Source organism: Monodelphis domestica, chromosome 6, assembly GCF_027887165.1.
Source record: "Monodelphis domestica isolate mMonDom1 chromosome 6, mMonDom1.pri, whole genome shotgun sequence".
Lineage (NCBI taxonomy): Eukaryota > Metazoa > Chordata > Mammalia > Didelphimorphia > Didelphidae > Monodelphis > Monodelphis domestica.
The window spans coordinates 293,989,294-294,005,300 of NC_077232.1; the positions used below are offsets into that span (position 1 = coordinate 293,989,294).

General features: G+C 45.4%; 1 protein-coding gene across 2 annotated transcripts in view; it reads left to right on the plus strand.

The window, feature by feature from the left end:
- The window catches only part of TUSC3 (tumor suppressor candidate 3), a 69,160-nt gene that overhangs the window by 38,682 nt on the left and 14,471 nt on the right, over positions 1-16,007 (plus strand). The window contains exons 7-10 of one of the 2 annotated variants that reach the window (XM_007495630.3): positions 7,114-7,177; positions 7,666-7,740; positions 9,539-9,629; positions 14,199-14,225. In XM_007495630.3, the coding sequence (XP_007495692.1) occupies positions 7,114-7,177; positions 7,666-7,740; positions 9,539-9,629; positions 14,199-14,205 (237 nt within the window). In that variant the 3' untranslated portion in view covers positions 14,206-14,225. The remainder of the gene's footprint in view (positions 1-7,113; positions 7,178-7,665; positions 7,741-9,538; positions 9,630-14,198; positions 14,226-16,007) is intronic. The other variant, XM_007495629.3, reaches the window with a different exon arrangement.

Here is a 16,007-nt window from a genome sequence, read left to right on the forward strand (position 1 = left end):
TGGGCATCTATTTATTGTTTCCATGGCCCTCCACCCTCTAGTATCCCAATTTGTTTGGTGAATGTCTTAACTGTAGAAAGAGAGGGTAGCCATCATTGCTGATCAGGAGAGAAGTATTAGTAGATACAGAAGCCCTCAGTGCTGCTTGTTTTCTGACAAGGTTATGAGCTCTTGACCCTTGCTAGCATGGCTATTGGGTTCCAAAGGTCTGTCTATAAAGGGATCTGCTCCTAAATTGATAACTTAATATGATAGGTGTGACACTTGTTCAACATAGGCTATGCTTGCTTCCCCTCCAAGCCTTTCTCAAGGCTATAATAGTTTCTTTGATATTCGAAGTATCAAAGGCTCAGTCTTGGGGAAGATTATGTAACCAGTTGGAGGGGAGCTCTTCCTTCTCGACAAGGATGGTTTTCTGGCCTTCCATGGCCAATCATAATAATCACACTAACTAACATGTATCTAGCACCTCCTATGTGCCAGGCTCTGTGCTGAGTAAGTACTTTATAAATATGATCTCATTGGATCCTCACAGTAGTCTAGGGAGGGAGGGTCTTTGATGATCCTCATTTCAGAAACTGAGGCAGAGAGAGGGGAAGTGACTCACCCAGGGTCAGCCAGCTAATATCTGAGGCTAGATTTGAACTCACATCTTACTGCCTCCAGGCCCAGGATCCTGTCCTTCCATAGCACTTGCTGCCTCTAAATTGCTATGGTAAATGAGGAGGTAGAGCCTAGTAGCCATCTTATCTGAAGTACTATTTCTTTTTTAACTTTAAGAATTGTGTCCCTCTAGCCATTTTTAATTGTATTTTCTGACCTGTGAGTGTCTCGTTGCTTTCTGATTCTATGGAGAATGGGTCTAAATGAGTATGGGAGAGGAAGCTAGGATCTGTGAATTCATTGGTCTAGGGTAGTGATGATGAACCTTTTAGTGCCCATACTACAACCCTCACACCCTTGTCAGCCACGCTTTACCCCAGTCGGGACGGAGGAAATGCTCCCATTGAGCTGCTGGACAGAGGGGTAGATGATGAGAGAAATGTCTTCAAATGCTATGGAGAGGGAGAATAGAGTAGCCTCTTCTGATATGTATGCTGGAGGACATTTTCTAAGGAATTCCCAGCTGAGGAAGCTCCTACCACTATTCCCCCAAGTCCCTTTGCCTCTCCTGCTGCTTATGTAGAAAGCATTGCTTTCTATAGTCTTTTTCCAGACCACCAGGTTTACTCTCATTTGTTGCCTGAACTTTGGGAATTTGAGTTTAAGTACACAAAGCCCTGGCATCCATCTCCTGTGAAATTCTGGGTGTATAAGGTGCTAATCTTCTCCCTTTGGATGCCTCCTCATTTTGGAATAGAACTTTTTGTTCTCTCAAATCATGATTATGAGAGGTACTTTTTTTTTTTACTTGAACTTGACCAGTTTGGCTGCTGGGAGACTCAGAAGGAGAAGGAATGTTTTCTTCCCTTTCTCATTCTCTTCATGTGCTTCCCCTTTTTTGGCTGAAAATGATGGGGTTACTGGACAAAGATGTATGTGGATGGCACTGGGGAAGGGAGAGGGATCCAGCTGGCTCTGGAATTCTGAAAAGGAGGGATGGCTGTCAGCTCATGAATACCCATAGACCTTTGAATGGGCGCCTTTGTGAGTCTGACTGTAGTGATATGCACCTTCCTGGTAGAAAAGCTGACTGGGGCCCTTTGGGGCTCTTGGATGGAATGGAAGAGATCTGAAATGTGTATAGATTACATCAGTGAAAGCTTTTTAATAGTTTTTCTTCTTTTATATGTGGCTGGGGGGTGGAGGGAAGGAAAGGTCAGGATTATATAGGAGGCAGTGGACACAAAGGACCACCTGAGTAATTCATCAAGAAGCAAGAGTCTCCATTGTTTGTTTTTTACCCAATACATATGACTGAAGTGTACCTGAGTGTGTGTTCGCATGTGCATGTGTGTGTATTAAAAAGAGCCATTCCTGTCAGTGAGCATGAGCTCCAGAATTTATCCTATTCATGTGTAAGACACTGAAGGCTCATTTTTTGAGGTGTGAAACTGAGTGACTACTGTGACTTGGCTGGGGTAGAATGGCCTTCAGAGCTTCTTTGTTTGATCAGCCTCCTCTTGTGTACTCTGACTCCATAAAGGTCAAAAAATCCACACACTATTCACATTTAAATTTTGTCTCGAATCTAATTTGAATAATATTCTTTTCCCAAGAAATAGGGTCTAGGATTGATTTTTTTCCTTTTTTGTGTGTGTGTGACTATGGATATCCTCCCAGAACTTCTGTGCCCTCTAATGCTTCAAAATAGCAATTATTTTGCTATTTATATATATAGTTGAAGAAATAAGAACTTGTTATTTTGTTTGATTCTATATATTATTGTTGCCTTTTTAAAGGTGAAGCACTGCACAATTTGTATTTTAGACATTGAAGATGCTTATCCTTTTCTAATATGTGGCACTCAGTGACCAAAGAAATGTTTTATGAATGTAAAGACTTCTATAGCTTTCCACAAGCTCTTAGAAGGCCACACTGTAGTGACTATAGCTCAAAGAAGGTTTTGCATATCTCCATGGAGCCTAATGTCTCCTCAGTGAGATGACCCTCACCCTTCCCTCAGCCCCACCTTGGCCAGATCCTCCAGGTTTACTCCCCCATTCAAGAAACTTCCTTGGCTCCCATGGGGCACTAGGAGAAAATCCAAAGTTCTCCCCTTGGTGCTGAAAGCCCTGCCCAGGCTGACTCTCCTTTGTCTTATCCTGGCTTCCTGGGTATTCCTCTACTTCATGTGCTGTGGGTTCCACACCAGTATGTCTGACTAGTTGTTTCCAAGAGTGACTTTTCTCTTTCCCATCTCTGGACCTTTGCACAGACTGTCCTCAGTGCCTGCAGCAGCCCCCTACTTATGGCCACCTTATAGAATCCTTGGTTTATAATTCAGCTCAAGTGCTATTTCAATGTCCTCTTCCCCACCCTGACCTTTTCTTGCAGGCATTTTCTCCTGATCACTTATCTTTGTTGCCTTAAGTTCCTGGGGGGGGAGAGATTCATTTTTTTCTTACCCAACACCCTTAGGTGGTGCCTAATGCACATTTGTTGAATGAATGCAGGAATGAAGAAGACCTAATCCTTGCCCTCATGGAGTTCAGAGGACAGTACCCACAAACACAGAATGCCCCCAAAGCTTGTGAAATGTGTGTGAATAGGACCTGGGGAAGACCCAAGATTATAGGATTTCTGGGATCCCTTTCTAGCTCCAAGATACTATTAGTGTTTGAGTACTCATTAGAGGGCATAGTGAGTGCTGGTGGCATTAGTTTCCCCATTTGTAAAATAAAGGGGCTGGAATAGATCATTAGTAGATTTGTGATGCCCTCTGAAGGTAACTGTATAGACATTAACTTTGTATCTCTGTTTTCACAGTTTTCTGATCTTTATAAATTGGTCTTAAAGTTGTCTGCCCTTATGTCTCAGTGATAGAACTCCTCTGTGGCTGGTGTCAGGAAGGAGAGTTTGATCCTTTGAGTGACAGCGCTGAGGGACCATTTACTGCACATTAATCAGTAAATTCCTTGCAGCCAGAAATCTAATAAGGCCAAAAAGCCTAGAGAAGGCTAATAAGCTGAAGACAAGAAAAATTTCTTGTCTTTGGAAACATTTAGTTTCCCACTAGCAAATGCAGAATCTCACTTTTTCTGTCTGTTTTTTTGTTGTTGTTGTTTGCTTGTTTCTTGAGAATGAGCCATAGAAAGATGCCTGAACCCTTACAAAATCAGAGAACTTCTTAGGGCATAAACATTTGGCCCCTCTTAGGATTTTCCAGAAATTCCTAGAAAGCATTCGTATATAGTACTGATCTCACTGGGAAGGGAAGCTGTAGTATAGATAAAACCTTCAATGACCTAGCAGCAGGCCCTCATGGTTTCACCATTAAATCACACATAATTCATCCATGGAAAGTCCACTCTGGTCTGGTCATTAGAATAACCCAGCTGGAAAAATGCAACCAATGATCCAGTTTGGGATAAGGAAAACTACCTGCCAGGACCTTGCTCATAAAGCTCCCCAGTACCATATTGAAGGTGCCATCACCAGATACAGGTAAACTACCTAAGTAAACTGGGTGAGCCTCTATGACCTTGATTCAGGTAGAAAATGGGAGCCAGAGCCAGGCGTGTTTGAGAGCAGGAGTGAGCAGTATTCTTCAGTTTTCTCTCTGTTTTTCTTTTAACATCATATGTTTAAGTTGAGATGTTCTAACCAAGAATAAGGTTGTTAAAAAAGCCTTGTTGATATATCTGTCAGTGTTAATGCCTCCTGAGGGAAATCTGGCTTCATTCATTCATTTGGATATGCATTCACATATGCTTGTGAGGACACACACACACACACACACACACACACACACACACACATATGTCAGTCATTGATCAACAGATCCCAAAAGCAGGAAGAAGTTAGAAAAAGAACAAAAAAATTAAACAGTTCTGCTGGAGTTCCAGATGAGCTTTTAACAAACTCACTGAAGGTGCTTGTTTCAAGGACTCTGTTGTGGCTCTGATGATGTTCCCTCACGAGCCCATGACAAAATGATAGTTAGGGGCTGAGGCCTTGTCCATTCACCCACTCCTCCAGATCTCTCAGACCAAGATTGGGGCACCCAGTTTAAAAGCCCTTAGCACATCATTCTAGGAGAGAGACATCCCATCAATGGGGGGTTAGATGGTCAGGCCACTGAGAACATTGTGGGTGAGTGGTGGGGATAGATTCCCTGTGTGAAAATTCTCTCTACCCACAAAAATCAGCCACCTTGACCCTCTTATCTACTTCAACTGTTTCGCACATGTCACAATGGCCATTTCTAATCTACAAACTATTAAGATTTTATATCAAGTTTATAGTTTTCATATTTATAATAATGATAAAGGTGGTGATGATCTGGTGTTAAATGTTGAAGGATATTTGGCAGACGGGGCTTTTGAAGCCTGTTCATAATTGGGAAATAACAAGGAGTGCTCTACACACATGTTTTATGTCAGCTTCTCAGAGTATTTTTTCTTTTTTATTTGTGTAGATTGTTGGGATTTCACAAAACAGTACATCACCTTTAATTTCACTTTTTCACATCTGCGTCTAGAGTATGTTTCATATGTAACGAAAAAAATAATATTGCTGTGGCTGGTTAGGCAGTTGCTTGGCTAGCAGCTCTGGATTTTCTGTGATTCTCTTCCACTTGCCATCTTCTCATCGATACCATTTATTTGCCTGCCCAGCACTCTGCGTTGTTCCTCTAAAATTGCTGTTCTGATTATTTCACTGTTTCTGATGTCTTTTCTAACCAGACCTGTTTGTTTGATCTGAGAAAGGGGCTCCCTGGGAGGACCTTTGCCCTCAGCAGAGGGGTGCTTTCTTTCTCTGGCATTCACTATCTTAGGGAGGTGCTTGGGGCCTTCAGGGGGACCTCACCTAGACATGAGGTCTCACAATAAGCATGAAACAGAAACAGCATTTGAACCTGGGTTGTCCCAACTCTAAGGCCAACTCTCTATCCACTATAGCATAGTCTCTTATTTTTACATTACTTAGAAAAACCAATATAGTAAAAAAAAGTGTACTTTGCATCTAAAGACATCTTATACAGGAAAAAAGATTCTCTATCTCTCTCAGTGATTGTGTATGTTTCTCCAACAGAAGGCTAATTGCTAAAGTTAATTTAGAAGCTGAATAATGGTGACTCATTTAAAAAAGCTGCCTTCAGCTTTGAAGAAAATGTTACAAACTGTTGCCTGTTTATTAAGTCCCATTATTTTCTCTTTTCTACCTTTTAAAAATCCTTTAGCATTCTGAAGAGTGGGAGTTAGAAGTAGGAAAGAGCCATTCACTGCCATTAACATCATGTCAGGACCTACTGTGAACAGGGCCCTGCACAAGCTACTCAGTGTATTAAAATAGAAGTGGCAATTAGGCCTTGCCCCCAAAGAGCTGACATTCCTATTGGAGTTACAATATGCCCACAGAGAAGAATAACCAATATGGGGCTGGGGGTGGTGGAGTTGAGAAGGATGCCTTGAGGAGGAAGAGATTGCTGGGAGTCAGAGGATCTCCAGTAGATGCTGTGTTTGTGGCCTTATATATATAAAATTCTTGAAGTAATTGGAAATCTGAAAAGGAAGAGTAAACTTCCTGTAAAGAAAAGATATGAAAGGTTTCAACCAAGCCCAACTGCTGAGAAAGAGAATACCCAAAGATGGAGAAGAGGTCTTAATGAGATGGTGCGGTCCAGTGGGAAGAGCACTTATTGGCTGTAGAATCAGGGGACCCTGGCTTAGGTTATCCCTGCCACCTACTGTAATCTTGGGGATTTGGGCAAGGCATCTTCCTTCCCTGGGTCTTAGCCTCCTTCTTTGTGAAAGAAGGGAGTTAAACCAGAAGGTCTGGGAACCATGGGCCATCCCACAAAGTTAAAGAAGCTCTAGTGAGCTCCTCTCATCCAGCCTGGACTGTACCACCCAAAGCTTTAGAGCCTGGGTTGGGGGGGAACATGTCGAAGCCAGCCTCAGCTCTTGGGCAACAATAAGCCAGAAGATAACTGAGTATATGCTTCTCTGTTTCTGGGTTGGGTTATACCTAAAGAAGCAGAAGTGCAGGCCTGACTCAGTGGTCAGCCTTGGTCCTGGATCTAGTCTAGCCCCAAGTCCAGAGAAGACTTCTTTGAAGGAATAAAGGGTCTGGCTCCTGGAAGGACTCCCCTAGAACTGTGGCCCAACAGCAGCATCTTCAGCTTGTTCCCCAGCACCTACATCCTGGATATAGGAAGAGTTGATCCAGACTCCCAGCCATTAGATCCCTCACTCATCTGATGGTTAAAACAGTAGCAGTTAAGTAGATGAACCCCAGAATCTGTTGCCTATGTTACTGACCTTTGCACTAACTAATCATAAGTTTGCCCTGAATTCTAATAAATTGATGATCCCACCCAGAAGTGCCAGCAGCAGCCACCTCCAGCAGTGTGCCATTAGTGACGTATATGTGATTGTGGGGCTACCCCCATATACACTTTGGCTTCTCCCCCTACTCTAAACCATTCATCCTCTCCTTGTCTTGCAGAGTTACATCCATGGGAGCAGCCAGGCTCAGTTTGTGGCCGAATCACACATCATCCTACTGCTGAGTATCCTTTAAGCCACAGATGGAGGAGGCAGGACAAACCAAGATAAGGAGCACCCCCAGGGGGACTGCAGGGCCTCCAGCCAAGCTTGGAGCCAGGAACCCTGAGCTCAAATCCTGAGTCTACTCCTTGGACCTGGACTGACCAAGGGCAAGGCCTCTCACCCCAGTGTCCTTGTTGGGAAGCAAGGGATCATGGGCATATGATTTCCTCCACTTATTTCCTGATTAATTGGCTCTGCGTAGGTTTGTCCTAGACATGCTGTTTCTCTCTCTGTCTCTGTCTCACTCTGTCTCCCTCTCCCCTTATTTCCTTCCCTCCCCCCCAATCTTCTGCTGACCTCATTGTGAATAGGTATGTGCGCATGTATGTGCAGTTTAAATATTCCATTCCCTCCTGGGTCTGGAGCTGGCAGGGAGAATCAGTGTCATGCATATCCTGCGGCTTTGACTGGTCTCTGCTCTTTTGCTGTTTCCTTGACAACTGTCTAGATGCTGCCATCACCATGGGGATGGTCTTGCTCAATGAAGCTGCCACCTCCAAAGGGGATGTGAGTAAGAGAAGAAGTAAGTAATCTTCTATAAAACTGCCTGGTGCCTAGAAACCTAGGCAGGGGCTGCGGAGAGAGGTTTGTTTCTTCTTAAAGAAAATTGGAGAGAATGATCAGGAGCTGACAGACTGGGATACAGTCAGTAGTGAATCTAGGCTCTCTGACTTCCCTGACAGCCCCCCTCCCCCAAGTTTTCTCATCTGCAGAAAGACTGATAACAATCTAATGCATGGCCAGAGAGAGATTGGGTCAGGTATGATACACCCAGAGCTCCTGAATCACTCTTGACTGAGTGCCTGCCCTCGGCAGGATTGCATGTTAGCTGAAGTTATGTGGGAAATTGAATATATACCCTGGCTGCTGCTCACACGAAGCTGACATCGCCATGTGGATGTGGGGAAATAGAAACAGCAAGCCTATCACTGTCTGGATTAGTAATGAGTCATTAACAAAATGGCAGTCAAGAATTATAACTCAAATGCACATCACTGGGCAGTACAGTAAATCCTCTGGGGAAGGATCAGTTAAGAAGCATTCTTTAGTGCTTCCTGTGGGCACTCTGCATGCCCTGGGAGGCACAAAGAACAACACAGGCCCTGTTCCCAAGCTGGGGGGAAAACCATGTGCCAACAACCATGTATACAGATGCAGACAGTGGCAGTGGGAGTTCATCCTGATACCTGGGACAACATTCCAGGCAAGAGAAACAGCTAGGGAAGAGGCCAATCCTGATTGGGAGAGGGAGGGTAACATGCATGGGGCAGCCAGGAGGCCCACATTTTCTAAATGTGACTGTAGGCTCTCCCCCATTCTCAGAGCCTCACAGAGAGCCAAAGTTAGTGCTAATGGGAGTCTAAAAAATAAATCCCTGAAAAGTGACTGTTTATCCATGAGTCATTAATATGACCCTACTTATTTTCAATTTAATCTCCTAACACATCAGAGGATAAAAGAAATGAGTGCGTATCTATCTGGTCCAGTCTTGGGTCCTGTCCAGAGCTGGCTTTCTCTCTCCAGCACAGCTGGCAGGCAAGGCTTCCAGCTGCTGGTAGTGGCTTTTTGCCTCCCTGACCTGGACAACAACTGTCTTTGTAGCTTCTCAAATCCTTCCTTTTTCACACTGACCTCACCCTTTACTGTTCAGTTGGGTTTTGGGTGGCTGGCTTCCCTTTCAATCCTGAGCAAGGAGACCTAGTTGGCTCAAACCTACTGGTCGGGGAAAGGAAAAATGGGCAGCATGGATAGGTTTTTCCCTTAGTAGAATAGAATCTGCATAAAACAGCCCAATTTCTTTGTATTTCTTGGTGCCTAACACTTTTTTGGCATACAGTAGACACTCAATAAATGTTTTTGTTTATGTCTACAGTCATACTCAATTGTACAGAAAGCTCAGGGCCAACCTCTTCTATAATTCAGTGTCATTGAGGAGAGTTTAACTTAAAGATTGGACTTGCCAATAATCTAAAATTGTATTCTTCTGTAAGTTGTACCAAAGCTCACTCATTTGTGGCACAAGAGTCCGCCTTTCTGAGGTTGCATAGCTTGTGAATACACCTGGTCTTTTTTGCACTTGGTCACATCTGGACAGATAGAAAAACATGTCAGGCCCTCAGCAGTCCTGGCATAGCTCATGGCAGAGAGTAATGGAAAACGGGAGCCAGCATGGTTTCTGGCCATTGGGTTTTCATTTACAGGTGCCTCTCATCCCAGGAGGCAGCCAGCCAGTGGTCACCTGTCATGTCGAAAAGGGGCTATTGTGGGGATGGGACAGTTGGTCAGCAGTGCCTGTGCTCATACATTTTGTCTCTTTGCAGTCATCTGCCTGGTAGGACTGGGCCTGGTGGTATTCTTCTTCAGCTTTCTGCTGTCCATCTTCCGCTCCAAGTACCATGGATACCCCTACAGGTGAGCCCTGCGTGTGACCACCTGCCCTCCCTCCTCGTGCCAGGGCCACAGCTTTGCTTGGAAGCATAGCCACCTACATCAAGACATTTAAGTCTGCTTGCTCCGATGCCATTCAGCAAGAGCATGTGCTGGGTATTCTGGGCAGTGCAGATCTTCCCCCATCCTACCTCCACCTCCACACCCCTGCCTGCAGAGTGAGCACCTATTGGAGAAGATGCCAGGGTGTACACTTACATGCACATACATACATACATGTCCCTGAGCAGGCCCAGAGCTGACTGGGAGCATGACTAGCCATCATAGGAACTACTCAGAGCCTTTAAATAGCCAGAGAATCTGTGATTTCTTCAGTTTGATGTTCCAGCCACCTCACTCCAGTGAGAGGTGCAATTCCTTTTGTTTATTGTCAATACAAACTGCCTGAAACAGTTCATCCCCTCGTGCCATGATTTTGGGGACCAGCCTCTCCAGGCTGAACTCAGTTGGTGTAGTTGGTGTCTAGAAAGAGTGAATGAGAGAGAGATAGTGAGACAGACATGGAGAGGGAGAGGAGGGGATATAGAGGTAAATAGAGGCCAAAATGGACAGACAGATGAACATCCATTAAGTGCTTACTAAGTGTGGAGAGTGCCAAGAAAAGCAATGAAGACACTCCTTGCCCTGAAGGATCTCAATTATACAAAGCCCTCCCAAAGGTAGGGCTGCAAATAGGCCAAGGCTAAAACGGCATGTGTGGTGTGGCCAGAAAGGCCAAGAAGTGGCATGGAGCCTTGGTTCTAGGCCAGATAGGGTCGAAGCCTTTTAGAGCCCAGGGACATGGGCAGAGTACAGGTCATTGGGGGGGGGTGAAAGTCCCAAGAGACAAAAGGTAGCCTAGAATGAACCCCCAAAAATGGAGAAATGGGCAAGTCACAGGGTCTCCTGAGTTTCTGAGAGGCCACCTTGGCTATTTGAATTGTCCCAAGCCTCAGAAAAGAACCCCTTTTAACATCCCTGACAAGATCTCATGCATCTCTGCTTGAAAGGCTCTAGAAATGGAGAGCTTACTACCTGTTGGGACTAACTCCATGTGAGACAGTCATTTGTGTGTGACAGGGCCACCCAAAACCACAAATGACACCCTCCAGCCAATCTCTACATCTATGTCTTCTTATAGGAAGCTTGAAGAGTTCCCAGGCATTGAACTCTGCTCCTTTGGTCACTCCTCCTCTCTAGAAAGTGTTTCTTTTTGGTTTCTTTCCCCTGACCCTTAGCTGACTCCCACTGTAGAATCTTCAGCCCTAGAACCCCATCTCTTCTGTCAGTAGTTGTCTTCAAGTTTGTTCTCCCCAAATTGAGGGCACTTAGCAGACCATACCTGTTCAGTCTCATGTAAGAAGACAGAGGGGCCACTTCCACAAGGTTCTTATCTAGTCTAGAACCTGCCTCCACTCCCACATTCCTTCCTCCAAAACAGGAAATGATCATTCAAGCACATCAAGAAATTAATAACTGCACAGCTTTGGGAAGAGAGAGGTGAAAACAGAAGAGGATGAGAGGCGTGGGGGAGAGGCAGAAGGAGAGGGTCACTTGAGGAGAGATACAGAAACAGGGCAGAGACCAGCCAAGGGAGGGAGGGAGGGGGAGATGGATAGAAAAGGAAGGGGAAGAGAGATACCCACTGTAAGACAGATATAGACAGAGGAGAGGACAACTTGAGCCCATACAGGGTTTCTTGAATCCTTGTCACTTGTGCGCTCTCTCACCATCCTGTCCAAGGGACCCAGAGCACTCCCTGATAGTAGTTTCCCCTTCTCTTTGGGCCTTCTTGGGTCTTACCCCATGTGCTGTGCATCTGGGATTATTGCCCAAAAGTTGCCCTGCTCCATACAGGAAGGCCTCCTTAGCTGTGGCTGATCCAGGCCCCCAGTCTCCCTCCAACAAAACACATCCTTCCAGAGCCAGATTCTGCACTTCTACCCCAGAAAGTCTCTGGGATCATCACTACTATAGTTGGGCATCCTGTTCTCTTCTACTATAATCTCCATCTTCTCTAGGCTTCTTGCACAAAATAGGGACTTTTGTATTCCTGTTTTTTTAAGTGAATTTTGTCTCTGATGAATTTCCAAACATTTTCCTGAGCTTCTTCCCTCATTCTGCTCAAACAAACATTTCTGAAGATCATCCTCTCCGTGTATGCAAGGCTATGCTAAGCTCTGGGGGACAGCCTTCATAACGTGAGCCTGTGTTCTCCTGACAATTGCACAGATGCTCACCTTGGGCCACAGCAACCCATTGACCAAAGAAAACAGCATTGAGTTCATAGCAGGAAACAGGAAGGGCTTTCAGGAGATATCTTCACCTTTGGGGAGGGGATAGATCAGGAGAGACCTGAGATAGATAATGGGTATCAACACCCAACAGGAACTCATAGGGAGCCAGGAACTTTAAGAGGAACCAGAACAGTCATGTGCAGAAAGAACCCCCTGCCCCTCCCAGAGAACATGTTAACAGGAGTTGTGTCAACGAAGCCCTGAAAAATCAGCTTTAAATGTTGGACAACATCTTTTATCCAATAAAACCTTTGTCCCTAGGAAGCCACCTTGACTTGTTAAGTAAGGTAGCAGTGTGATGTGGCCAGTGTTTTTAAGAATACCATATTTTGGGAACCGTGTGGAGGGCAGATTGGAGATGAGAGACACTAGAAGCAGAGAAGCTAAGGAGGAGGCTGGATTTATGTAAAATCCAAGGGAGAAGGGCCTGGACTAAGATGATCCATCTATGGGAGAGAGAAGATGGCTAGAAGCAGGACATGACAAGGACAGAATAGCCAGTTTGCCCCATGAAAGACAAGTGAGGGCCAAGAGTCCAGGCTGACTCTAAAGGTCATAAGCTTATTGTGAGAAGAAAGGTGGTCAGGAACCTGGAAATGGACATCACTGTGCTCTGTGGCATCCAGCCAGGGGACTAGTAGCATGACCTAGGCCACTTAGATGACATGGGATTACTTTATTTCTAGACCAAATCATTGCCAGGATATTCCAGGGTTAACAAGAAATGGAAAGTAGGATTTTAATGGCTTTTTAAAACCCCAACTGTTGGGACACACAGCCACTTCCTCCCTGTACTTAGGCCCAGGTACAACTGAGGTCTCTGCTTCCAGGCATCTTTAAAAGAAATCAACTTAAAGAAGGAACCAAGGAGGTTTGGAGTGAAGCCTGTAGCCCTTCCCTCCCATGGGACAGGAGTGGGTTCTTTAAGAACATCAGCACTGTTAGGAGAGGGAGAGGGAAAAACCCCAGCAGCCTGAGTTTGGCCACAGCTTTTGTGTGTTTGCTCTTTCCACCCATGAAAGTACAAGGCCAAACAGATGCTAGATAGGAGTAGAGAGGCCTCAGTGCTCCACCCTCAGCATCAGGCACTGTATCTTCCCTAGGACAGGTTGTTTGAAGCATGCCTCTTTGATGTCTGTAATGGATACAGTTGGGGCTGCATGGGAGAGAGTTGTTTGTATTTTTCAGCTGTCTCTGAGCATTTTCAAAACCCTTTCAGAATGAGCCCTTTTTTTTTTTCTGGACTAAGCCCAGGGAAGAGGGATTTATTAAGTGGGAACTCATTTCTGGCAAATGGTTATCTTGGGACATGAGAGATTGTGCCATTCTCATAGGCCTTTTTCTTGAGACTCAGAGGGTCTCCAACACCTACTTTTCTGGTGCCAGGGCTTTGAAGCCATTCAAAAGGATCTTCATTTCATATTTCCCTGTGGTTCTATAGTGTACTAAGATGATAAAAGGTAGCAACATATGACATGGGCTTGAGTTCCAGCTCCATCATTTCCAAAAACTGTGCCCCTGTCACTCATCAGGGCTCCATTTCCCCACTCCAGCACTTACCACTCTCCCAAAGGCTTGCTGGACATACATGTCATATCTAGGTGTTTCATCCATCCACTAAGTATCCTCACTTCTGTTGTGGAATCAGTGAGGAGCCCTTCTTGGCTGTGCCTTATGCCTTCTCCCCCATCCCACAGATATCTAGGCTAGCTTCCACCCCATTCTCACCACTCCCACAAAACCATAACCCAGTTCTGGCCCTTATTGCCCCTTGCCAGTATAGTGATACAGTAGCCTTCCTGCTTTTGATCCATCTTCCTCATGGCTGGCTGCCAAAATTCTCTGAAGTCTGATTGTCCCTCTGTTGCTCTGGAAGTGGCCATGACTCCCTATTGCATCAGATGTAAAATGCAGAAAGCTCCCACAGCCTTGAGTGCCCTGGCCAGTGCATCTCCTCCCCCTTCTTCCCCCTTTCCCCCCCACCCCCATTCCTGTGCTGTTGGACATGCTCTCCATGCTCATTATGTTGGCCCTTGGTTCACTGGATGCCATCCATCTCCTGCCTCGGTGCTTTGGGGCTCGTGGTCCCCATGCCTTTCCCCGCACCTCTCGGCATCCCTGTTCTCCAGAGCATATGCAGCTCAGCTACTTGCCACCGCCACACAACCCCACCTGTGTCCTTGGGGTACGGACCCCTCCCCACCTGTTGTTGGCTCCTTGAAGGCAGCTCCTTTCATTTGTGTCTTTGTTTCCCCAGCGCCTAGCCCGGTGACTGGCCCCCTCGGTGAGTAGCGCCTCATCACATTTATTATTTAATTCAGTCTGCCAAAAGGGCCCTCCAACTCAAAGCTTTGAGGCTTTATAATCTGGTGGGCTTCTGTCAATAGACTATTGGCAAAATGGGGGTGTTTTGTATCAATTATTTATTTGATCAGAGCAAATCTCTTGTGGCCTCCCATGTCCCAGAAGATGGCACTCAGCCTTCCCAGGGTGGAACTTCAGGGATCTATGGGACTCCCTAGCCCTCCCAGAGACACTTGACTCTGTGGTACTGGATGATGTCAGAATAGCAAGAAGCCCATCCTTAATGGTGTGGGGTGTGCAGACCTCCCAGAGATGCCTCTGTCCTCCAGGAGTGCACAAATATGAGGAAGAGCAGAAGAAGTTGGGAGGGGATTGGCCTCTGCCTCTGATTATCCTAAAGGAAAATACATTCAAGGGACAGGACTAAGTTGGTGTGGGGGGCAGAGAAATGAGGAGACTGGAAGCCCTACAGACCAGGGAAGCTGAGAAGATCCCATGAACCTATCCAAGGGTGTATTGCAGCTCAGAGGCTTCCTTCACTTCACAGTAATAAAAAAGATGTTCTGCTTCAGATCTTGACAGGCAAGGCACAGTGTGAAAGGCCTCAGGGTGGATAGTTTGGCCTGGCCTGGCTTTGGTTCTCTTTTCACCCATCCTGTTGGTAATTAACATAGCAGGTTCTCTGCCATATGGGGTGGGGGCACTTTGTGGTCTAGCCCCACTGCCAGGGCATAAATAAGAGTGGTGCATGGAGAACTGGGAAAAAACAGCAAGAGATGAATCGTCCTTTCTGCTTGGAAACAACAAATGGACAGAAATGCTTCAGCCTGATGAGAAGTCTCTGGCTATTGGGAAGGCCATGGGCCTGAACTGCAGCTGCCATGAAATCCATCAGGATCAGCCCACAGTCATGTCACATGCAAATGCACTGCTCCTATTCCAAGGCCCAGACCTGACAATTTCTTTTAATAGAAGTGAGCGTTTTACAGTTGGAGTTTACATGAGGGGCCAGAAAAGCTGATTTGGGCAATTCTATCAGTCTTATTTGACCAAGTTGCCATGATGGCTGTGCTTAGACAGATCCAGTTTGGATGGTCCAACATTTTGCTTGCATTTCTTTTTCTTAATAACTCCACCATTTGCAGGAGGGGAAGGTACGTGAAGTGGTATGTTAATGTTTCTCCTTTTTTCCTGAACTTGTGAATCTCCTGGAATCTTAGGTGGAAGGCTGGTTAGTGTAAACCTTAAAATTTCTTAGATTTATAAATGTTGGAAATTTCACCATTGAGAAATTTCATACTTGAAAAATTTCCTACTGATAGTCTATTGGAATGTGAACCCCATTGGCATGGGAGGGTCATTCTCTTCCCTAATTAAGATTTCTTTAGGACAGAAACCTTTTGCTGAACAATGGAAAGGACTTTGACCTATGCTTAAGCATAGAATAGGAAGTTCTTTGAGTCATGATTGATTTTAGAATCGATACAATAGAGATACTTGGAATGACAGAACCAGGTCTTGGAACTTCAAATCTCCACTCTGCTCAGGGTATCAGGATTTAGGAAGGGCTGCAGCAAAGGATCAAGATTTAATTATTTGAGAATATGACCTTCAACAGACATGTGCAAAGCCACAGGGTGGTCCTGGGTTAAGCTAGAGCCACCATTAGCACAGGGAAGACATGGACAGTGATTGGTAGATGTAAGAACTGAGGGGAGGGAACTTGGATGGTTTCCTTAAAGATAACAGGGTCTGAGGACTG